Source organism: Narcine bancroftii, chromosome 3 (genome assembly GCF_036971445.1).
Source record: "Narcine bancroftii isolate sNarBan1 chromosome 3, sNarBan1.hap1, whole genome shotgun sequence".
Lineage (NCBI taxonomy): Eukaryota > Metazoa > Chordata > Chondrichthyes > Torpediniformes > Narcinidae > Narcine > Narcine bancroftii.
The window spans coordinates 40333236-40357678 of record NC_091471.1 but is presented as its reverse complement, the minus strand read 5'-3'; the positions used below and the strand labels follow the sequence as shown (position 1 = coordinate 40357678).

Genomic DNA, 24443 nt, shown 5'->3' with positions numbered 1-24443 from the left:
CTTGACCTCCTATCACCCATCCCATCACTCTATGGAACAGATATTATATTTCTCATGTGCAACTATGGTCAGCAAAGTGGGTTCTCATTGGATCGGTGTGGTAAGTGGCCAAGAATTATACTGTAATTTTGATTTTCATACATTTCCATCAAATTGTTTTGGAATAACATTAAAGTTTACTGTTATCTGATTGCACAAGTACAACCCAACAAAACAGCATTCTCTGATCCTCAGTGGAAAAACAGACACACAACCAAACATAGCAGAGTAACAGGCCCTTTCAGTCCACGAGACTATGCTGCCCAATTATACTCAATTAACCTACAACCCCCGGTACATTTTTAATGGTGGGAGGAAACCAGAGCCCCAAGGAAAACCAACGGAGGAGAACACTCCTTATAGACAACACAGAATTTGAACCCCGGTCCTGATCACTGGTACTGTAACAGCATGGCACTAACTGCTCCACCAAATGTGCTGCCCGTGTACAGGACAAGTAGTCATATATACAAAAAAATTGTTTCAGTTCCTTTGGTCATTCAGTGTTCTCACTGCCTGTGGGAATATGCTGTTCCTTAGCCTGATGAGGCTGGCCTGGATCTCTTTCATATGCAAACATCCCAGATCCAAATTGAAGGAGCAGGACTAGGTAGTGCCAAAAGAGATTTCTGGACTTTAACAGCATTTACTGCATGGTTTTTAACGAAACATCCAATTATTTCGATTGGTTACCGCCAAACCATGAGCTACAATTTGTGAAGGAAGAGTTTAAACACCAAAATTTGCCAGAAAACTTGATGCCAAGTGTGTTTTAAATGCACAATTTACCCTTTACCTTAATCTGGGTCTCTGGCCAGTTGTCAAGAATTGATCTCACATGGCCTTTGTCCAAGATGGAAATAAATACACCTCTGTAAAAGTGAAAAGTTAACACTGTAAAAATTAAAATGCAAGGCACAGAGAAAATTTTATACTAGTGGAAGAGCAAACTATTTTCTTCCAAACATTTAACATGTCCTGCAGATAGCCAAAAAATTTCCAATCATTTGCTTGGAAAGCTTCCTCCAAACTTATAAACAGCAAATTTAAAGGGATTTGGAAAAATACTCAGAAAAAAATATTGCAGGGTGATATGCCATAAGTAAGGACCAGACTTGTATCATTCTATAGTCATAACCAATAGCAAGCAGTCAGCATAATACATTTCATCATTACACGGGGAAAGAGCAAAGTGAGCGCAACTAATCTGCAAGGAATTCTGGCTGTCATTCTTTGCTCCACACAAGCCACCTCTCAACTCATTTCATACTCTTAACATATACTATGTTACATATACCCAGTATTCAAATATAGTTCGAATGAAACCTATTCCAATTGAGAGAAGTTATCAAAAATTGCCTGTATCCCCTCTCCACAAATGCTGTCACATCCATATTTCCAGCACTTTTTTTTTTTTTAAACATCCTTTCCTTAGAGCCCTGCACAAGTTGCTACTGACTCTACTATATCCTTTACCTCCCTACACACTCACTCAGTATTGAGGATGACCTCTAGTTTTATGGATTCAGAGGTGCCTCAATAGAACAATACTGGAATGATATATTTTTCCCCACTGATGAAGCAGATGGTGGTTGAGGTCAGAATGTAGTTTGAAATGTTACACTCCTTCTGCCACTTCTGTCCAACTTCTGATACATGGTTTTGAGGTTCTTAAAATACCAAATGATCCTTTTCTACTTTGAGTGGTCATAAGCCTTGAAATATTTCTTCTCTTCAGCTGCTAAACTCCTGACACAAGAGAGTTTAGAATAACATGCATATTTTGAGAACCTGTCAGGTACATAAATAACACAGCCAACTCATCATAGCTACCAAGAGCAACTAAGGTCTCATTTTTCCCAGTGAACTTGAAAGACTTTTCAGTTGATATCTTGTTGAGAGATCGGGAAAATCCCAACATGGTTCAAATGCTGCTCCGTATTCCATGACACTGTACTATTACTACAATACTCTTCTCAGTCTTTCTCTCTGTGACGTTGCTGCTCACCATCAACAAACTTCATGTGGAAGCAAAGCTTTTTTTCATAAATGATACAAAACTGTTCATCATTTGGTAATTACGCTCCAGAATCAATCATCACTAATAAAGCTGCAGCATGCACAGATTCAAATACTAATCTCCAAGACACTCATCTTCTTCAGAGTTTATGGTCCTTACAGTCAACATTTACAAGAACAAGGTTGTCTCACAACCTGCCCTCAATCCACCGCAGGACTCTCTGACAAAAGTTTATGGCAAAACAATAGAAAAAAATGGACTCTCTCTCTCATCTTGGAGCCATTTACAATAAAGGCAGATGTTAATGACATTCATCCCTGGTTCTGATGTATCAGTGAAACAATTACTCATTTGAGGGGATAATTAAAGATTCAGACAGTCAGTCCATGTGAAATGAATTCACCAGCACTATTTTGATTTATTCACTGCTGATTACTTAACAATTCTGTTTAAAAATATTTTCCTACTGGCCTTCAAAAAAAGTTTTTGAATGCTAATTGAAAATATTTGGCCCTTGAAATATTAATTTATTAGGCAGAATAATGACAATTTTCATTCATATCTTTTAGCAGATAGTTATTTCATTGTTCTTCATTTTGTTCAAGTGAACAAGGTTGCAGGCCCACTGCAGATCTGGGCTCGCTTTGGTTCCTCCTTTCAGCTGAAATAATAAAGTGGACACTTCACTTTGATGTTGAGGAGACCGTGCTATAAAGATGCAAGTCTTCCAATTTCTTTAGGCTCCCGTTATATTTTAAATTAATTACGTCAGTGTAGGATAATCACTCAGGGAAATGCACCAATATTAAAATTAGTAAAACACGACAATATTCCAAAATATAAAAGCTGCAAAATCACCATGAAAGGCACTGTTGACTTACTTTGGTCTCCGAAAGATATGTCCGTATCGTGAGCAGGCCAGGCCCACTGTTGGAGTATAAACAATTGGCATTAATTCTTCAATGTTGTCAAGCAGCACCCTGTAGAATAATTTTTCATTTCTTTCCTGGATTCCCATCACATAAATGTATCTATAATGGAACAATAATTACAACAGCAATACTTTGAAATATCTGAAGAATTGTTCTTATCATAGCAATATCAACTTACATGTCCGCTGAGTCTAACTCCAATAAAAAAATCCTCTCCTTCCCCCAGAAACCTATCCATTAATGTATGAGCAATATTTAAACTCACAGACAACATGCATGAAAAATTAAAATGGCATGTGTTAATCATGCCAACATGTTAAACATATACAGTATAATTACTATTATCCGAAATGGTCGAGACCAGACCTTTACGAATGACTAAATTTTTTGGATAACTTCGGGGGGGGGGGGGGGGGGGGGGATGGCATTCAAGGAATAAGTTTGGTTTATTGTATTAATTGAAATATACCCCATTTAATAAGGATTCTCATGTTTGAATTACAAAGCAAGATCACAATTCTTAAGCTGGTTTAAATTCACAAGATAAAGGGCATTTGGCCCTTGGAGTTGCTCTGCAACTCCACTCTGAGCTAAACTGTTCTCACGTCTTGTTCCAAATTCTGGCCTTTTCCACCATATCCCTTGAGATACCCTGACTAATCAGGTACTTATCAATCTCCTCCTCAAACTCCCCTGTTGATTTGGCCTTCACAGCTATATGTGGCAACAAATTCCACAACCTTCTGGCTAAAGAAATCTCTCTATTTTTAAAATAGAATAAATATTCAATTTTATGACTTTAGATTTTAACTCGAGAATAACACAAGAGACTTAAATCTTTTGTTTAACTCCTTCAAGCAAGTCAAAATTTTGGAGCCTTTTCAAACATCACTGCCCCATCACCACATGTCAAGGTGGGCGCTCAATACCTTTTTCAACATCAAATGGATTGTATGAATGTTTTCATTATTGCCTAATAGAAATGGAGTCAGATCCATTTCTATTAGGTATTAAATTATCATACAACAAATGAATTTAGTAATTGTGAACATCTTATGGAACATTTCCATGGAAAACAAAACTGTCAATGTTTGTTTGCATTGATCTTATGTTTACAGGAACTGAAATAATTTTAGACTTCAATTAAATTGCAAAAGGATCACTTTTATGAAGTTATGTTATTTAGCTAGTTCAGCTAAAAAACAGGATTTCAATGCAAGAAAACAGGCCATTCGACCCAATGCGTCCATATCAACTTAGCTACTCCAATTTGCATTTGACCCATATCCCACTAACCCTTTCCCATCTATGTACCTGTCCAAATAGCTTTTCATCATTCCAATTATATCAAGCTCTATCATTCTTCTGGCGGCTCATTCCACATACCCACCACCCTTTGAATCCCCCTTTAAAACAGCCTACCCACCACATCAGCCACTTCCTGTCCACCTGTGGATGAATCCATGGATTTCATATCAGCCTCAGTCATCTCAGAGCCCACAAAATGGGATCAGAGACCAGTCATGCTCAATTCCAAGAGATGACCCAAGAAGGACCCCAAGTTCAGGCCAGAGTATAAAGTAGCCAACTTTTAAAAATCTAGCTGAATACTCTCTCATAAGAGGGCATTTAAAAAGTTGTTTGGAAATGAATCCCCACTTCAGTGTTAAAAGTTACTTATGGTGACGTTGGCGCATTTATACTTTATAAATTCCATTCCACTGGGCAAAATTCTGGACATGACACAAGTTACTTTCCAAATAATTCTGAACATTAGGGTAACAGAACTGAAAAATTAAATTAATCTGTGCATTAACAAATCTTACAATGGGTACAAAAAAAAAATCACAAAAAATGGTAAACTACATTCATTCACTTATTTCTTGGCTCCTAAACAAATAACTGGTTAAAGAAAATATAACAAGTTGATTATGGAGTTGACAATTTCCAGTTTCAAAACTGTCATCTCATCAACAAAGATAACATTTCTACAAATCTTCAAGAAAATCTAGTTGGGTTCCTTTAAAACTATTCCTCCTCCGCTGTCCCTACCATGCTTCTCCCAATTTTGAAGTACTCAGCAACAAAGGCAATATAAAAAATACTGCATTATCCCTTATTTACAATGGTTAGACAAATTTAATTTTTTTTAACTAAGCTTGGCAGCCAATTAAAAACATTCTGATCTGTGCTCGATTAGAAATAGATAGACCCAGGCAAACAACATGACACCAGTGGAGCTGCAGCTGGCAACCTTTAGTTATCACCCAATCCAAAAAAAAATGCAAATCATGCAAGATTCTAAATACAATTCAACTTCATCCAATTATGGTCTTAAAACTGTACCACAAGTGTACTCAATTATACATTTAAATGTCAATTAAAACAATCAGAGACAAACATAATTATGTGCTTTGTACTATACAGCCATGGGACCTAGCCGGATAACAAAAGCCTTAATAAAAGAGCCATTGCTTACTTCGTTAGAGGATTCCGAATTTTTTCCAAGTTCTTCTTAAAGCGCATTGCTTGAATATCTTGTGTTTCTATTTTTGGAGGCAGAAGCCCATGCAGGCCAAGAATCTGTCGCTCTTCTAATGTGAATGCCATCCCCTTAAAACATATTGACAAGTGTCTCAACAATGACAGGTTAATTTTAAAGTGCACACAGTTCCACATAGATACCCGATTTGCACCCAGCTGAAAGTCTTGGCCCAGACTGATATCCTGTGAACAAAAATCATTCATCACTCACCCTTCTAAAATGTTTCTTGGAAGAAATTTTTAAAGCCGTGATTGGTATTGTTGTGTAAGTATTTACATCTACAAGAGGAGATACCTATGCATTGGATTAAAACACAATAAGGCTGCAATGCCACAACTTCAACTACAATTGCAAACCTGTATCCCTTATATTTTGGAAGGACAAGGGCTAGATGTTTGCAAACAACTGCCTTCCTTCAACCTGCCCCTCCAATTCCTTCCACAAAGTAACTTACAGATAAGTTCAAGCAACAGGAACATTATGTATAATTAAAACAAAGAATCATTATGTTTCTTCAATTTCCTTTTCTAATCTATTCCAATAACTCTGGTTTCTAATATTTAAAATGAATAAATACCTCTCTCCAATTTAATACAATAAATGTTTTATAATAATTGATAAGGCTTGAGGGGAGAGCTTCCCCCACCCCAAGAAGGTGAAGGGTATGTGGAATGAACAATTATTGAAAGTGGTAAAGGCAAACACAATTGAAAAGTTCAAAAGTCATTTAGACAGGTCCACGGATAAGAAATGTTTAGATGGATATGGGCCAAATGTAGGCGACTGAGACTAGCTTTGTAACTTGTTAGCATGGACAAGATGGGTCAAAAAGTCCATTTCCGTGCTGTAAAGCTCCATGGTAAATAAGTAAATTTTGTTTGATATCACTTCCAATAAATGTCACTTTAAATGTTGCTGTAGTTACGACAAAGGGAGAGCAGGGGAGAGATTTCCTCCAAGTACTCTGGTTTCTTCTCATGTTCCAAAGATGTATTGAGTTAGTAGGTTAATTAAACATTAAAAAAAACAATGCTGCAGAAACTGAGCAGATCAAAGTGTACTTTATGTAGCAAAGATAAAGATACATAATCAACGTTTTGGGCTTCATCAATATACTCCCCCAATACCTTTCCTCAAGGTATGGAAAAATATCGGACCCAAACAAAATTGGGGGTGGGGGGTAGAAAATGGGAATGAACAGAAGCATGGTCCCAAAGGCAGGAGGTAATAGATGGATAAGGGAGGGAGAGCACTGCAGCAAGCAGGGGGAGGAGGAAGGCTCTGTAAGTAGAGGAAAGAGGGTGGAGAGCAAAGGGAAAGAAGACAAGGGGAAAGGGAAGGGAGAGAGAATGGAGAGTAGATTTAGCAGAAACTGGAGAAGTCAGTTAATGCCATCAGTTGGAGAGTGCTTGGTCAGAAAATCAAATGTTGGTCCTCTAATTTACAGGTGGTCCTGGTGGGATAGTACATGCATGTATGGGAGTGGAACCATTGAAATTAAATGGTTGGCCTGTCACTGATGCAGACAGAACAAAGCAATCTCCCAGTCTGCATTCAGTCTCTCCGATGTAGAGGTGGCTATAAAGGGAGCAGTAGATCACTCTTGCAGATACTCAAGTGATGTTTACTTGAAAGGACTGTTTAGTGCCCCAAATTGTGGTGAGGGAGGAAAGGTGGGCACAAGGCACTTCCTGCTGCCACAGGGAAAGGTGCCGGGGAGAGGGATCTAAGGGTGAGTGGTCCCTCTGAAGGCAGAGAGAAGACATGTCCAGTGGTGGGGTTATGTTGTAGGTAGCGGAAATTATGAAGAATAATGTGTTGGATGCAGAAACTGGTAGGTAAGTAAGGACCAGGGGAATTCTGTGTTTGTTATGTCTGGGGGCAGAGGGGGCCAGGGCAAATGAGCAAGAAATGGAGAAGATGCAGGCGATTGATGAGTTGATAATAATTAAGGGGAAGCCACGTTTGTGGAAAAAGGCAGTCATTTCAGATGATCGGGACTGTAAGGCCTCAGCTTGGGAACAGATGCAGCAGAGACAAAGAAATTGAGAGAAGGGAATAGAATCCTTGCAGGGGACTGGGTGTGAGGAAATGGCATTGAGGTAGCTGAGGGAGTTAGTGGGTTTGTAAAATATGTCTATGGTAAGCTTGTCTCCTGAGATGGAAATAGAGAGATCAAGAAAGGGGAGAGTGCTGTCAAAGATGGACCAGGTGAATTTGAGATTGAGGTTCAAGTTGTCACCAAAGTGAATGAAGTTTACGAGCTTATCACAGGTGCATGAAGCATCCCCGATGTAGTCATCAATATAGCAGAGAAAGAGTTGAGGAGACTTGCCTGTGCAGGCTTTCAGCATTGTCTGCTCCACAAAGCCCACAAACAGGCATGCACAGTTGGGACCCATGCGAGTACCCACGCGACTCAGTTAATTTTAAGAAAGTGAGATGAGTCAAACGAGAAGTATTACTTTATTCGGACACCTACCGACATTTTTCCATTTCTTGATGGAGGGCTCAAGCCTGAAACATTGGTTAAATACCTTTATCTTTGGAAAATAAAGTACACGGTTTGACCTGCAGAGTTTCTCCAGCATAGTGTTTTTACTTCTACCATGGAGATCTGCAGACTTTCATGTTTTACTCCTAATTAGGTTAATTGGTCACATGTATTTTGGCTACACAGGCTTGTTGGCCAAAAGGACCTCTAACCTGGTCACATCTATAAATTAAATTAAGAATCCATTTAAAAGGAATTACAAGGTTCCAGTAGTCAATTCCACGACTTTTTTCTTTGATTATTGCGTTGGTTTTAGGCCAAAAATTTATACAATCCAGTTAAAAAAAATCAATGGAGTGGTAATAAAAACTGGCAACCAAAAGCACGAAATGCAATCTATTGAAATGGCAGATGTGGGAAGTTTATAAAATCTATAGCCACTTGACAAAATAGGTTCTGAAAAGGTCAACAATATTTACGCAGTCCCTCATCAGGTATAACGTGCCACAAAAGAAATCCTCATCTCCAATATGTACAGAGCCCTCCATAAGGTTTGGAATAAAGACACTTTTAAAAAAAATATTATTTGCCCCTGTGCTCTATAGTTTTAAATTTGTAATTTGTAATCAAACATTCCAGATTTTATTCAAGTTTATGTGGCTATAAAAGTTCCCCCATCTCAGGGCATCATAATGTTTGGGATATTTGGCTTCACAAGTGTTTGTGAGTACTTGACTCTGTTTAATTGTTTCATTGGTGCAGGTATAAGAGAGCTGCTATTTTTCCCCACACGAGGACCCGAGTTGTGCAAATGAAGCCATTATGTGGCTGATAAACAATAAAACAGTAAAACAGTAAAAGACATCTCCCAAACCTTAGAATAAGCAAAGTCAACTGCTTGGAACATCACAAAGGGAGAAAAGCATACTGGTGAGCTCAGTAATCACAAAGGCCAAGGAAGACCTCCACTACAGATGACAGAAGAATTTTTTGAGATGACAGAAGAATTTTCATCATAATGAAGAAAAATCTCCAAACACCTGTCCATCAGATCAGAAACTCTTTAGGAGGCAGGTGTGGATGTATCAGTGACTACTATCCGCAGAAGACTTTATGACTGGAAACAGAGGCTACGTCTGCAAAATGCAAACCACAAGACAGAAACAGGATGGCCAGATTATAGTTTGCCAAGAAGTATTTAAAAAAGCCTGCAGAATTCTGGAAAAAGTTCTTGTGGACAGATAAGACCACGATTAACTTGTATCAGTGATGGCAAGTGCAAAGTGTGGAGAGGTAAAGGAAATGCCCAAGATCCAAAGCATATCACCTCATCCGTGTAATGGTCTGAGCATGTATGGCTGCCACAGTTACTGGCACACTTATCTTCATTGATGATTCAACTGCTGATGGCAGTAGCAAAGTACAGAGAACAGTGGCGGATGATGTTTATGCTCATATGCCATCATGTTGAAGTGTTAGGAATAATGAGACCACAACCGAAGTTGTCAGCAAGAGAAGAGTAGAAGCATTTATTGACGTGCTGTCAGGCATAATATAGACACACAACATGTGACCTGGCATAATGACATCTGAAATACGAACAATCTCATTAAGTAGCTACGTTGAGTAGGCCAGGGCTTCTCAGTAGGCCTGCACTATGCCTTGTGACTGTAATGGCCAATTGCCAGTAGATATGAGGCTGTTGTGTCTGACACGAGGTGGGAGCTGTTAGTACCGGTTCTCCCCACTCCCTCCAAGCGTATCGCGACAGAACAATGTCGGCCACACTGAGACAAAGAGAATTAACAAGAATCTACTTCAATTTGTTCACAAATTGAAACAGCCAAAAAAATTGACACAGCAAAGGGTAACAATAGATGTACACATTGTAAATAGGGGTAAAACATACTGGAGGCTGAGAAAAGCTGTCAATATGAAAGACAAACACAATCAAGTCAGGCATTAAGGGCACAATATATTTAAGTATCAGGGAATGTGGTACCATTGTAACATGGAAATCTCAAGAGTTCTTCTGCCTCAAACACACACCCAAGACCATAAAAGGGTTCTAGATTGGTATTTCCTTCCAGCCTCAGTCTCACTACAAGTGGTAATTAATGGTGGCAATTGATAAGAAGTCACACATTATCATTGCATAGGACAAGGTATTTTGATTCTTCAGTTCAGTTTCCAGCCTGCTCTATGTTTGCTTGAAAAACTAGTCTTGTTGCATTTACTACTCTAGTCTCCAGGTGGCTCTACACCTACAACACTGCCTCCCTTGTCCTCAAATCCTGGGGTCACATTTGCTAACATTCAATCTGTTGGTATCATTTCATAATCTATGAAATGTTATGACAACCAGTCCAAAATTTCCATAATCACTTTAAAAATCTTAGGATACCATAACACCCCAACTCCTATACTAATTTCTTTGATTTATGAAAGCCAATATGCCAAAAGCCCTCTTTACAACCCTATCTATCTGCGACCTCATTTTCAGGAATTATGTATCTGTATTCCCTGATCAGTCTTATTCTACCACACTCCTTACCTCCCTATCGCTTTCAGTGAATGTCCTACCTTGATTAGTCCTCCTAAAGTCCAACACCTCACACTTGTCCACATTAAACTCCATCTGCTATTTTGCCGTCCATTTTTTAAACTGGTCCAGATCGCTCTGCTGGCTTTGAAATCCTTCTTCACTGTCCACACCACTAAACTTTGTGTAATCTGCAAATTTGCTGATCCAATTTACTATAGTCATCTATATTAATGATCTGGATACTAAACAATAATAGACATGGCTTTGATCCTTGAGACACATCACTAGTTACAGGCCTCCGGTCAGAGATGCAATCATCTACTCCCATTCTTTGGCTTCTCCCACAAAACCAATGTTTACTACCTTACCCTGAATACTGAACCTACCTGGCCAATCTCCCATGTGGAATCTTGTCATTATACCTGACCAAAATCCATGCAGACAACATCCACAACATTTCCTTCTTCAACTTTCCTGGTAACTAGCATTAACATTTGCATGTCATTTCTGATAAAGCTTTTGCGTTTTGCCTTTACATTTCTTCCTTGATAACTCTCTTATTCAATTTTCATGTAACTGTGTCAGTACACATCCTCATGGCGAACTGCAGTAATATTTCAGAACTAATAGGCATCAGGCACAAAAATGCAATTCGTGTGTGCTTTTGAAAAGTTTTAAAATTTAATTTTGGTAAAATTTGTGTATTGCCACGTGGTGGGGCAGCCATGGGGAAATGGTGTCGTCAGAAGTTTCTCTCCAACTCCAACATCCCTTCCAGCGCACACCCTGGGCAGCGATTATGATGTCACAATGCACCAGGTGACTGAGCTCCTGTTGCCCTTAAAGGGACGTGCTGAATTTGAATAAAGAGTAGTTAATGACCTTCAGTGTGGCAACAGTGATTTCCTCCTGCAAGCACCACAGTGGTGACCCCGACGGGCCCAGATGGCTATCTGGACCCAGTGAACGATGGACACAGCAGAGATGAATGCAGTAGCCCTCAAACTTCGCCCCTTCTGGCCCCATCACCCATGGAGGTAGTTCGGGCATGCGGAGGCACAATTCCACCTCCGCAATATCTCAGCCAACACCACAAAATTTTACCACGTCGTGGCGTGCTGGACCAGGACACAGCGGCGAAGGTGGACAACATCATTCACCAGCCACCAGCAGTGGGCAAGTATACCACCCTCAAAAATCTACTCCTGGGGAAGTTTGGCCTCACTCCCCAGCAGCGTGCTTCCAGGCTCATACACCTGGATGGGTTGAGGGTTCGCAGCCCCTCAGCCCTCATGGACGAAATGCTGGCCCTTGCAGAGGATCAAGAACCATGTTTCCCGCCAGATATTCCTTGAACAGATGCCAGAAGATATCCGGCCCCATCTGTCCGAAGAGGACTTTTCCAACCCCTGTAAGGCCACTGTCCGGGCAGATGCCCTCTGGCGCACAAAACAGGAGAATGAGGCAGCCCTCAGCCAAGACTCCAAGGCGGGGCCCTGTCGTTCGAAGGATACCCCCAAGCACAAGCCGGAGGAAACCCAGTCAACATGGTGCTATTATCACCAGCACTTGGGAGTGAAAGCCCGCAAGTGCCACCAGCCCTGCGACTTCCAGGGAAACGGCCAGGTAACAGTTGGCCACGTGAACTGCCTCCTTTACATCAATGACAAGTCCACGGGCCGCCGGTTCATGGTGGACACAGGGGCCGACTTGAGCGCCCTCCCACCCACCCCCCCACCACAGTGCTGGAAATTCGCACCCGGACTAACCCTGCAGGCTGCCAATGGTTCCGCAATCAAAACCTATGGCACCCGTAGGGCAGAGATACAGATCGAGAATGAAAAGTTCACTTGGAGGTTCGTCCTGGCCTCGGTGGGCACCGCGCTGTTAGGGGCTGACTTCCTAAGGGCTCACAGTCTGCTGGTGGACGTGAGGGGCAGGAGGCTGCTCAACGCCCACAACTTTCGCTCGGTGTGCCTGGGCACGGCGGACGACAACAGACCCAAAATTGCCATGGTAGGCACTGCCACAGATCCTCAGCGAGTTCCCTGCCATCCTGGAGCCACGCTTCGACATTGCCTCCCCCTGCCATGGAGTTTTCCATCACATCTCCACGAAAGGCCCCCTGCTGCACCACAGAGCTAGGCAGCTGCCACCGGAGAAACTAAAACAGGCAAAGAAGGAATTCTCCAGGCTCCAGGAACTGGGCATCGTTCAGCAGTCGGACAGCGCTTGGACGGTTCCACTGCACATGGTCCCAAATTCATCAGGGGGTTGGAGGCCCTGCAGAGACTACAGACGGCTAAACGACGCCACAACTCCAGACAGGTATCCGGTCCCCCAAATCCAGGACTTCACGGCCAACTTCCATGGCGCACGGTTCTTTTCAAAAGTTGATCTGGTGCGCGGATACCACCAAGTTCCGGTACACCCCGATGACGTTGGAAAGACTGCCATTATCACCCCTTTTGGTTTGTTCAAATTCCTCTGGATGCCGTTCGGGTTGAAGAATGCGGGCCAGATGTTCCAGCGCCTCATGGATGCAGTGGGTAGGGATTTGGCCTTTGTCTTTATCTACCTAGATGACATCCTGGTAGCCAGCCGCAGCCACGAAGAGCACAAGACCCATCTCCGTACCTTGCTCGCCCGCCTGGCAGAATTCAACCTCATGGTCAACAAGGCTAAATGCCAGTTTAGGAAACGGTCATTGCAGTTCCTGGGGCACACCATCTCAGCGTCTGGGGCAGCTCTGGCACCGGAGAAAGTGGCAGCCTTCCAGGGTTTTCCCAAACCCTCCTCCCTCAAGGGCCTGCAGGAATTCGTGGGAATAATAAATTTTTTAACCAGAGATTAATCCCCAGCGTCACCCGCACCATGCGCCCTCTTTTTGCACTGATCGTAACGAAAGACCCTGGCCTGGTCGGAGGAGGTGGACGAGGCCTTCACTGCAATGAAACAGGCCCTCGCAGAGGTGACTTTGTTGGTGCACACGGCGCTCTCGGTCGATGCTTCCGCCACAGCAGTTGGGGGAATACTGGAACAGTGGCTGGATGGGCAGTGGAGCCCGCTGGCCTTTTTCAGTAAGCAGTTGCGGCCGCCGGAGATTAAATACAGTGCATTCAACCGGGAGTTCCTGGCGCTGTACCTGGTCATCTGCCATTTCCGATACTTCTTGGAGGGCAGAACTTTCACTGTTTTTACCGATTACAAGCCCCTCACCCAAGCACTGGCTATGTCCAAGGACACGTGGTTGGCCAGGCAATAGCGCCACCTGTCCTACATGTCTGAATTCATGACAGACATCCGGCACAAGGCGGGCAAGGACAATGTGGTCGCGGATGTGCTCTCCCACCCGGCCATCAGCACGCTAGCTCCCGGCCTTGACTACGTGCAACTAGCGCAGGCCTAGCAGCACGACACCAAAACTCAAGCTCTCCAGACCGCCATCTCAGGTCTCCAGCTCGAGGATATTCAGCTTCCTGACTCTGCCCAGGCACTGCACCATTTCTCCCAGCTCACCGCGCCTGGGAGTCCCACAGGAGTGGAGGGCAAAGGTCATCAGCTCTATCCACGATTTTGTCCACCCCTCAGAAAAAACTACCGTGCTTATGATGCCACAGCGGTTCATCTGGTATGGCCTCAAGGAGGAAGTGGCAGCGGTAACCACAGGCACATGCAGGCCCCTGTTCAACATTTCGACTCAGCAAAGCGGAGGTTCCAGCATATCAACATGGATGTCGTGGGCCCCTTGCCGGTGTCCAGGGAGTCGCAGAACCTGTTTACCATAGTGTACAGAGCAACCAGGTGGCCGGAAGCCATCCTGGTCCGTGAGGCATCAGCGGAGACGTGCTAGAGCCCTGGTCAGCCAGTGAATCGCTCGTTTCAGCGTGCCGGAACACATCACGAGCGACAGAGGCGCCCAATTTACCTTCGCTTTATGGTCACAGCTGGCAGGGCTTTTAGGGTAACACTGCACCACACCACGGCCTACCACCCACAGTCTAACGGGTTGGTAGAGAGGTTCCACCGATACCTTAAGTCCGCTCTGATGGCATGACTTTCCAGCCCCGACTGGGTAAACCAGTTGCCCTGGGTCCTCCTTGGGATTAGGACAGCACCCAAGGAGGACCTGCAAGCCTTGTCAGCAGAAATGGTTTAGGGTGTGCCACTCTCCCTGCCAGGCGAATTCTTCAGCCCGGAGGCCAAGACGATGCACAAAAGTGAGCGGCTCGTGGACCTCCGTAAACGACTGGGCAACCTAACCCCGCCGCCCCCATTGCACCACGACACCCAACCATCCCATTGACCGAAAGATCTGGATGTGGCACAATTTGCATTCATTCAGAGAGGACCACAGATGGCCCTGCTGCAGCACCCATACGAAGGGCCGTACAAGGTTCTCTGGCGGTCAGGTGGGACTTTTACTTTAGCTGTGGGAGGCAGGGAAGAACTGTTTACTGTGGACCACTTAAAGGCTGCTCATTTGGACTTATCACAGATGGCCGCACCCAAACACTGGGGCCGGCCGCCAAAGTGACAGGACACATGGACACATAGCCGGTTCTGGAGAAGGGGGGGGGGGGGGTGTGTGGTGGCACACATCCTCATGGCAAAACAGCCCAGCTTGTATCACCACGTGGAGGGGTATCCATAGGGAAATGGCGTCGTCAGAGGTTTCTCTCTGACTCCAACATCCCTTCCAGCCCGCACCCTGGGCAGCGATCATGACGTCACAATGCACCAGGTGACTGAGCTCATGCTGCCCTTAAAGGGGCATCCTGAATTTGAATAAAAAGTCATTAACGACCTTCGGTGTGGTGGCAGTGATTTCCTTCAGCTCCTGCAAGTGCCACAGAACATAGAAATCTACAGCACAGTACAGGCCCGTCGGCCAAATTTTGTGGCGACATAATAACTTACTCTAACATATGCCTAGAATTTACTGACTGCATAACCCCCCCCATTTTTCACAGTACCATGAATCAATTTAATAGTCTCATAGATGATCCTATTGCACCTGCCTCCAGCATTATTGCCATCAGCGCATTCCTTGCACATCCCTGTGGAGAAAATCGCACCTCCCCTATACTTACTCCCAAGTTCCTTGAAACTATGCCCCCTTGTGATATTCATTTCAGCCTTGGGGAAAAAAAAGCTTCTGACTATCCACACAATCAATGTCTCTCATCATTTTGTACACCTCTATCAGGTCATACCACATCCTCTGTCACTCCAAGACGACCAAGTTCACTCAACCTAACCTCATAAGCTCTCCAATCTAGGAATCATCTCTCTTAATTACCTCTGCACACTCAGTATAGCATCCACATCCTTCCAGGAGTGAGGTGATCTGAACACAATATTCCAAGTGGGATCTAACTAACTTTAGCTGCAACATTACCTCATTGCTCTCAAACTTGGCCGCAGGGTTAATGAAGTCCAACACACCAACATTCATAACAACACCATAAACCTGTACAGCAGCTTTGAGGGTTCTTTGGAAATAGAACCCAGGATCTCCCAGTTCTTCCACAGTACTCAGAGTCCTGCCATTAATATTATATTCTTCCTTCAGATCTGAACTCCCGAAATGAACCACCCCATATTTTTCCAGGTTAAGCCACTTCTCATCCCAGCTCTGTGCCCAATCAATGTCCCTTTGTAACTTCTGGTATCCTTCAGACCAGTGGTTCTCAACCCTTTTCTTTCCATTCACATACCAATTTAAGTCTTCCCTATGCCATAGGTGCTCTGTGATTAGTAAAGGATTGCTTAAGGTGGTATGTGAGTGGGAAGGGAAGGTTGAGAATCACTGCTCTAGACCAAATAGTTACTGAAATATTTTGCTGGAGAAAAATTGTCATTGGCCCATTTTCTTTGGAATTATGAAACGATGCACATAACGAGTCAATGAGGTACGATTAAAACAGTGGTTTTCAAACTTTTTCTTTCCACCCACATACAACCTTAAGCAATCCCTTCCTAGTCACAGAGCACCTATGGCATAGAGAATACTTAAAGTGGCATGTGAATGGAAAGAAAAGGGTTGAGAACCACCATTCCAGACTATTCCAGACAACACACCAACCTTCACATCCTCACTAAAGCACCCTTCCACTTCCTCATCCAGGTTTCCTTGGATTTCATGTCTTCTTACTTTCTGTTTGAGTCTTGCATGGGAACCTTTCAAATGCCTTACTGAAGTAGATTTACATTACATCCACTGCTCTACCTTCAATGTGCTTGGTTATATCCTAAAAGATTTCAAATCAGGCTAGAGAGCCACTACCTTCCCCTGATGAAGCCATGCTGACTAATCCAAATAAGATTACAACTCTCTAAATGTTTGCAAATCCTGTCTCTCAGGATCTTTTCCAACAGCTTGCCTATCACTGAAATAACACTCACTGGTCAACAATTTCCTGGGTTATCTCTAATTCCTATCTTGAACAAGTGTAATGGATAAATATTGGGAGCAATTTGGTAAGATTACAGTGGGTTACATACATACACACATTTTAAAGCAGATCTTATTTGAAATATTGAAGAATTCATTCAGTAACATTGCAGGATCTCTGGAGAATGCTGTGAACATTTCACAAGTAGGTACTAATTGAAATGATGTCATGAAATGAATAGACCATTGTTTGGAGGAGACAAACTGGCTGTTTAAAAGTACCTACAGTGTGCTCACAGAAAGGTCACTCCTAGGTTTTTATCTAAGACAACAGATGGGAGCAGGAGGATAACTCCTGTTGTTCACTGAAGAAAGTGGGGGTTTTGCAAGTGAGAGAGTCACATGGGCTTTCTAGCAGTCCCAGTTGAGGGGAGAGAGAGAACAAGTTCAACAAGCTCCCCCAGCTAGTGTGTGTGACACTGAAAGCAGCTGGACAGTGCAAGCCAGGAGAAGCTGGTTGAAAACAGAAAAGATGACTGAAAGTGCTGTCTGTCTGATGTTTCTCTTGGAATAAGTGGAACAGAAAGGAACTCTGTGGTAGCCTGAAAGAAAGAGGTTACCATCCGGAGAACCCTGATGGGGCAAGTTTCATCAGCAAGACACTGAGGTGACTAATGGTGGTACCTCAGTTGTGGAAATCCTGGAACAACAAATCTCTGCAAACCCTACAAAACATTTACCTTTTGAGCACCAAAGCCTGGTGAACTTTACACATGTTAAATTCTGTGCACAGTACAAGAATTGCCTACAACCAGTGAACTTGGAAGAAGAAGTGAGATTGAACTGTGAACCGAAGAACTTTTCTTAAATATACAGACATGTGCTTAGAATTAGAAGGGGGTTAATTTGGGTTAGTTAAGTATAGAGATAAGTTAAAGTTTGATTCTGTTTTCATGTTTAAAGTTAATTAAAAACAACTTTTGTTTAAATAACTACTTGCCTTGGTGAATGTCTATTGCTGCTGGGTTTTGGGGTCCTTTAGGCTCGTAACACAAGGTGCAATATTTGCAACCCTCCAATCTTCTGGTACTTCTGTCCCCAGTGACAATGCAAAGATCATCACTAGTGGCTCAGGAATCTCCTCCCTCGCTTCCCACAAGAGCCTTGGTTAAATCTCATCTCTTCCTTTTCTTTAATGCTTTGGTCCTCCTTTTCCAAATTAACAATGCTCCCAATACTCTCAACTACTGTTCTTTCATGCAATATTATTGGTATGATATCAAAAGGAATATCCACCATTTATTACCATGACTGACCCACTTTTCCTGATGTGCTTTATGCCATAAAGGTTTAATGCTGTAAATATTAATCATTATTTAGAATCCTTACTATCAATGTAGTTTACCAAGCTAACTCAACAATTCACAACTCATACACGAGTAGCTTGTATTTTCAAAAACATTGCAATCACTCTTTCCCCAAAGGCCAAATTATGCACAATACCAAATTGAACCTATTCCTTCCACGGTGCTTCAGCATGCCCATCTGGAATAACATCTACGACACTCACTTAATGAATTAATTCCCACACTACATCCCACTACGTGTATAAAGGGTTTAAATCAATTATTCAGTGCTGAAAAACTCCAAATTTTCACTTTATAATTTGGACAAAGTTTATTGTGCACTCTTCCTCCCCCTTCAAACATACATTTCAACTTTAATAGCTCTCTGTTTTCCTCTCTTCAATTCATTTGGACTCCATGTCCCTGTTTTGAGGGACTAACAAGCACATAAACACAGTGACCCAGTTTTCAGGGTGTTTTTTTTTTTAAAAACGAACCACCAGCTGGTTCATAATGGTGTTCGTACTGTACTTTACCTATGGACGCAGTCTTGTATTATGAAAAGTTTAAAATGGCTGGAGTCCAAAGGGTTAATTTCCTTCCCAACCTCTCTTCCTTTACTCGGCTTCAATTTTCTTCTGCATCTTAATCCCCATGAAAATTCATAGATTCTCTGAATTTGTAGAGTAGCAATAAACACATTTTAAAACAAGCAGACAGGTATAAAGGCAAAACTTTAAATCTTTCAATGATTTTTTTTGCAAATAGATCAAGAAACCAAAAACCCATATGATTCATTCTCCTCTCTACAGACACTGTATATTATTGCAAATTAGAAATCCCATCATTATAAATTGAAATTCTTGCAGAGTTTCTTTGAAAAAATATTTCACATTTAAGAGGAAATTAATTACCTTATTTGTTCTGGGACTCAACATCAATGTTCTGCCCTTGTCCTTTGTGTGTACGCCACGGCAGGAGTACACACATGGCCTTACAGCTAATTTAAGTCGAGATAACATCTTTCCTGCAGAAATTTAAAGAAAAGTAAATTCACCATTCTAGTAATCATGTTTGTTGTATTCGACAACTGGAACAGTTGGTGGATTTGAGACTTTTTTAAAAAATTTTACAAAATGGTTCAAACTACCAGCAAGCTGGGTCAGCGACCACCGCCCAGACCGATACAGGAACATTCTTTCCTACAGGATTGCCACTCCCTTGGCTCCAGAACCAAAGGAGGATGCTGCCACTTGGCCCACCCAACCCCTCTACAATTTGGAATGCTCCTGACTTGTACGATGGGTTTCTTGCAAGAACACTAGGTCAGCCTGGAGCTTCTTAAAGCATGCTAAGACTATTGACATTAAAACATACATTTAATTGATTTATCCATTACCCCAGTGCCTCTCCATCCTCATCACCCACCGACCCCCATACTTACCTTTCGTCCACCCCTCGACTTCTAGCAGAGATGTCCATGTATAACCATATAACCATTACAGGCTAGCTCGACCCTTCTAGTCCATGCCGAACACCTACTTCCTCCTTGTTTCATTGACCCAGACCCAGTCCATAACTATCCTCATCTCTCTCGTCCATATATCTATCCAACTTTTCCTCAAAAATTAACATCGAACTCGTATCTACCACTTCAGCTCAAAGCTTATTCCACACTCCCACCACCCTGAGTGAAGAAATTCCGGATTATGTTTCCCTTAAACTTTTTCCCCTTCAGTCGCAATCCATGACTTCTTGTATGAATCTCCCCCACTCTATGGGGAAAGTCTGTCCACATTCACTCTGTGTCCCCCTCATTACTTTAAATACCTCTATCAAACCACCCCTCAACCTTCTACGCTCCAGGAAATAAAGTCCCAGCCTGCTCAACCTTTCCCTGTAACCCAGGCAACCTTCTTGTAAATCTCCTCTGCACTCTCTCTATTCGGTTTATATCCTTCCTTTAAATCAGCGACTAAGACTGCACACAATATTCCAAATTTGGCCTCATCAAATGCCTTATACAACTTCAACATGACATCCCAACTTCTGTATTCAATACTCTGATTTATGAAGGCCAACATACCAAATGCTTTCTTCACCACATGTGACTCCACTTTCAGGAAATTATGTACCAGAATTCCTAAATCCCTTTGTTCTATTGCACTCCTCAATTGTCCACCATTTAACGTACATGACTTTTGCTGATTAGTCCCACCAAAATGTAGCACCTCACACTTATCAGTATTAAACTCCATCTACCACTTTTCTAACTGTCCTTCAAATTTAGGTGTTCTTCTACCCTAATCTCCACACACTCTTTCAGATTCCCACGCCCCTGCCACACTAGTTTAAACACTCCCCAACAGCTCTAGCAAACCTGCCTGCCAGGATATTGGCTCTCCCTCCAGTTCAAGTGCAGCCCTTCTCTTTTGTACAGGTCAGACCTTTCCCAAAAGAGATCCCAATGATCCACAAATGTGAACTCTTGCCCCAACTCTTCAGCCACTCATTCACCCACCACATCTTCCTCTTCCTACCCTCTCTAGAACATGGCACAGGCAGCAATCCTAAAATTACCATCCTTGAGGTCCTGCTTTTTAACCTATTTCATAACTTCATATATTTTTTCTTCAGGACCTCATCTCCACCTCTATCTATGTCATTGGTTCCCTCGTGGACCATGACATCTGGCTGTTTCCCCTCCCCCTCCAGAATACTGTGTACTCAGATACATCCCTGACCCTAGCCCCTGGGATCAACATACCAACCAGGAGTTCTGATCTCATCCAGCAAACCTATCTGCTCCCCTAACCAGCAAGTCCTCAATTACAAAATCTTCCTCTTTTCTTCCCCCTTCCCTTCTGAGCCGAGAGACCAGCTCTTTTACCAGAGACGTGACCACTGTGACTTGTCCCTGGTAGGTAGTTTTCCTCCCCAACAGTATCTAAAACATATTATCGAGGGGAACAGCCGCAGGGGTACTCTGTGCTGTCTGTCTCTCCCCCACCCTCCCCTTCCCCTGCAACCACCCAGTTAGCTGACTCCTGTCTGTTTGGGGTGACTGTCTCCCTGTAACTCCTATCTATGATTGCTACTGCCTCCCTTATAATCCGAAGCTCATCCAGCTGCCTCCAGTTCCTTAACACAGTCCCCCAGGAGTTGCAGCTGGATCCACCTTTTTTGCAGGTGCAGTCATCAGGAACATTTGTGCTGTCCCTGACCTCCTACGTCCTGCAATCGAAGCACAGGACGACCCCAATTACCTCCATAACCTACTCTTAAATTAATTAAAATAAACCTACCAACCTTACCTCACTGGGAGCACTTCCTCAGCCTCTGCTTGCAAAAGGTGTTTGAAATAAAACCTACACAGATTAACAAAACCAATAATTAAAGAAACCCAAAATTATACTTACGCCATCCCTCAACATAGACAACACTTCCCAACTTCTAATATTTCCCAATTTCAAACACGTCATCTTCACAGAAACATAATCGACGATATTCTGAATTACTCTTATTAATTCAATAAAACTTTGTAGTTGCAGGTGTAAGTAACTTTAATTTATTGATAACTTTGCATCGAGATGAGTAAGAAACATACTGTATAATGATAATTCATCTAAATTTCATCTTATTTATTGTCAAGATGATTATGATGAATTCAAAGCATCTCAAGAGCTTACATCTCTGTCATGATCCGGATATTATGACATATGATGTCATAGTAACTATGGTTACACTACAAACAACAATTTTCCTTAAATGGGACAGGCACAAAATGAACAAATATCAAAAACACAAAGTTTTAACCTTTACATTCAGGCCCCTAATTATTATAATAGGCATTAATGGCTAATACATAATAATTACCATTACAGATACAAAAGTAACTATGGTAAGTATAAAATTGGAAATCAAAACTTTCTGCTTCTTGTAAAATACAGATTTTAGTAATTTAAGTAACTAGTCTTGGTTTTAATCCGCACTTGCCAAAAGAAACCTTTTTGGTCCAGGACTGTATCCACGATTTTCCCCAGCAACCAAGAATTTCTTGGCAGAATCGTCCTTGATAATTACAATACAAAAGTGCGTTTAGCTTTTGACCATTTGTGTCATTCTTGTAATAATGAAAGATATTCTTTCAACTGTGGCGGGTGAGCAATGCAAGAAGCACAGCCACCACGCTGAAGGTCATTAACAACTGTTTTATTTGAATTTGGCGCATGCCCCTTTCAGGGAAGCGTTGGTTCAGTCACCACGTGCGTAAGCACATCACAATCGCTGCCCAGGGCACGTGCCACGCGATAGGTTTGAGTGAGGAAGAAACCCTCGACGGCACCATCTTCCCAGGGGTGCCCTGAAACCTGGCATTACAAGCTGGATCGGTTCGCCCTGAGTGAGTGCGCCGCCGCACAACACCCCCAGAACCGGCTAAGCGTCTCGCTGCTTGGGCCTGGCCATCTGCGATAAGTCCAGATGGGCTGCCTTCAGGCATACCACCATGAAAAGTTCCTCCCTGCCCCCAGTATCCAATGTGAAGGTTCTACCAGACTGGTGTAGGACCTTGTACGGACCCTGGTACGGACACTGTAGCAGTGCCACCTGAGGTCCTCTCCGAATGAACATGAATTGGGCAAAGTCGAGTTCCTTGGGGAGGTGGGTTGGTCGTGCCATGGTGCGTTGGGATGGGGGAGCCAGGGAGGCCAGTCTCTTGCGGTGGTCTGCCAGCAGGTTCGCATCCCCAGGCGCGGTATCAGATTCGGGACCAAAGAACTCGTCGGGCAGGGAGAGTGGTGCGCCGTATACCATTTCCGCCACCGAGGCTTGCAAGTCCTCCTTTGGTCCCGCCCTGATCCAGAGGAGGACCCACGGTAGTTCATCTGCCCAGTCCGGGCCAGTGAGTCTAGCCATGAGCGAGGAATTAAGGTGCTGGTGGAACCTCTCCACCAAACCATTGGACTGCGGATGGTAGGCCGTGGTGTGGTGTAGCTTGACCTCCAGGAGTTTTGCCATTTGGGTCCACAGAGAAGATGTGAACTGGGCACCCGTGGTTGGTGATGTGCGCCAGGACCGCAAACCAGGCGATCCACTGGCTGACCAGGGTCCTGGCACATGTCTCTGCAGCGGCTTCCTTGATGGGGATAGCCTCGGGGCATCTCGTTGCTCGGTCCACCACCATGAGTAGGTAACGCACCTCCCTGGATACTGGCATCTATGTGCATGTGCTGAAACCTGCGAGCCACCGAGCTGAAGTCCTGGATGGGAGCCTGCGTGTGCCGGTGAACCTCGGAGGTCTGGCACTTGGTGCAGTTCCTGGCCAGCTCTGCCACCTCTTTCTTAAGCCAGTGCTACATGAACTGCTCCGTGACCATCCGCATGATAGTCTTTACCTTGGGGTGAGAGAGGTCATGTACCAGACTGACTACTCTCGCTCTCCAGTGCGATGGGATTACCGGACGTGGCGTACCTGTTGAAACATCACAGAGCAGCGTGTCCGGGCTATTGGGTACTTGGACGTCCTTGAGTTCGAGGCCATTTTGGGAAAACTAATTTTCTTGGTAAAACAACAATTTAAATAAGCCCCAAAACACTGGACTTTTATATATGCAGACCACATATAGGTCACAATTTAGACCTTATTTTATCCACTACTAAAAATCAATTTTTACTGACCAATTACAAAGTAAAACAATGCTGGTTACAAACCCCAACATATTTAAAACCTAATATCAAGTCCTCTAACAAATCTATAAGATTTCGTAGCAGTATTTGATATTCAGCCCATCGACTCTGCTCCACCATTTAAATGATGACTGATGTATTTTTCTTTTCAATCCCATTTTCCTACCTTCTCTCCATAAACTTCAATGGCTTTACGTATCAAGAATCTCTACTTCAAATTTACCCAATGACCTGGTTCCCCACTGCAATCTGTGGCAACAAATTCCAAACAATCACTATCCTATGGCTAAAAAAAAACTTTTCTTTCTTCTAAAGGGACTACCTTTTATTCAAAGGCTGTGCCCACTACTGGAAACATCTTCTCTATATCCACTCTATCTAGCATATTCAATATTCGGTATGCTTTGAGGAAATCTCTCTTCATTCCCCCTAAATTA

General features: G+C 43.1%; 1 protein-coding gene across 1 annotated transcript in view; it reads right to left on the bottom strand.

Annotated features, from left to right (window-relative positions):
- The window catches only part of me2 (malic enzyme 2, NAD(+)-dependent, mitochondrial), a 72748-nt gene extending 51061 nt beyond the window's left edge, over nt 1-21687 (bottom strand). The window contains exons 1-5 of the mRNA XM_069923902.1: nt 21633-21687; nt 19233-19345; nt 5471-5604; nt 2941-3090; nt 836-911 (exon numbers count right to left, since the gene is read on the bottom strand). Coding sequence (XP_069780003.1) covers nt 836-911; nt 2941-3090; nt 5471-5604; nt 19233-19340 — 468 coding nt within the window. The 5' untranslated portion in view covers nt 19341-19345; nt 21633-21687. The remainder of the gene's footprint in view (nt 1-835; nt 912-2940; nt 3091-5470; nt 5605-19232; nt 19346-21632) is intronic.
- Nucleotides 21688-24443: the final 2756 nt, after the last annotated feature.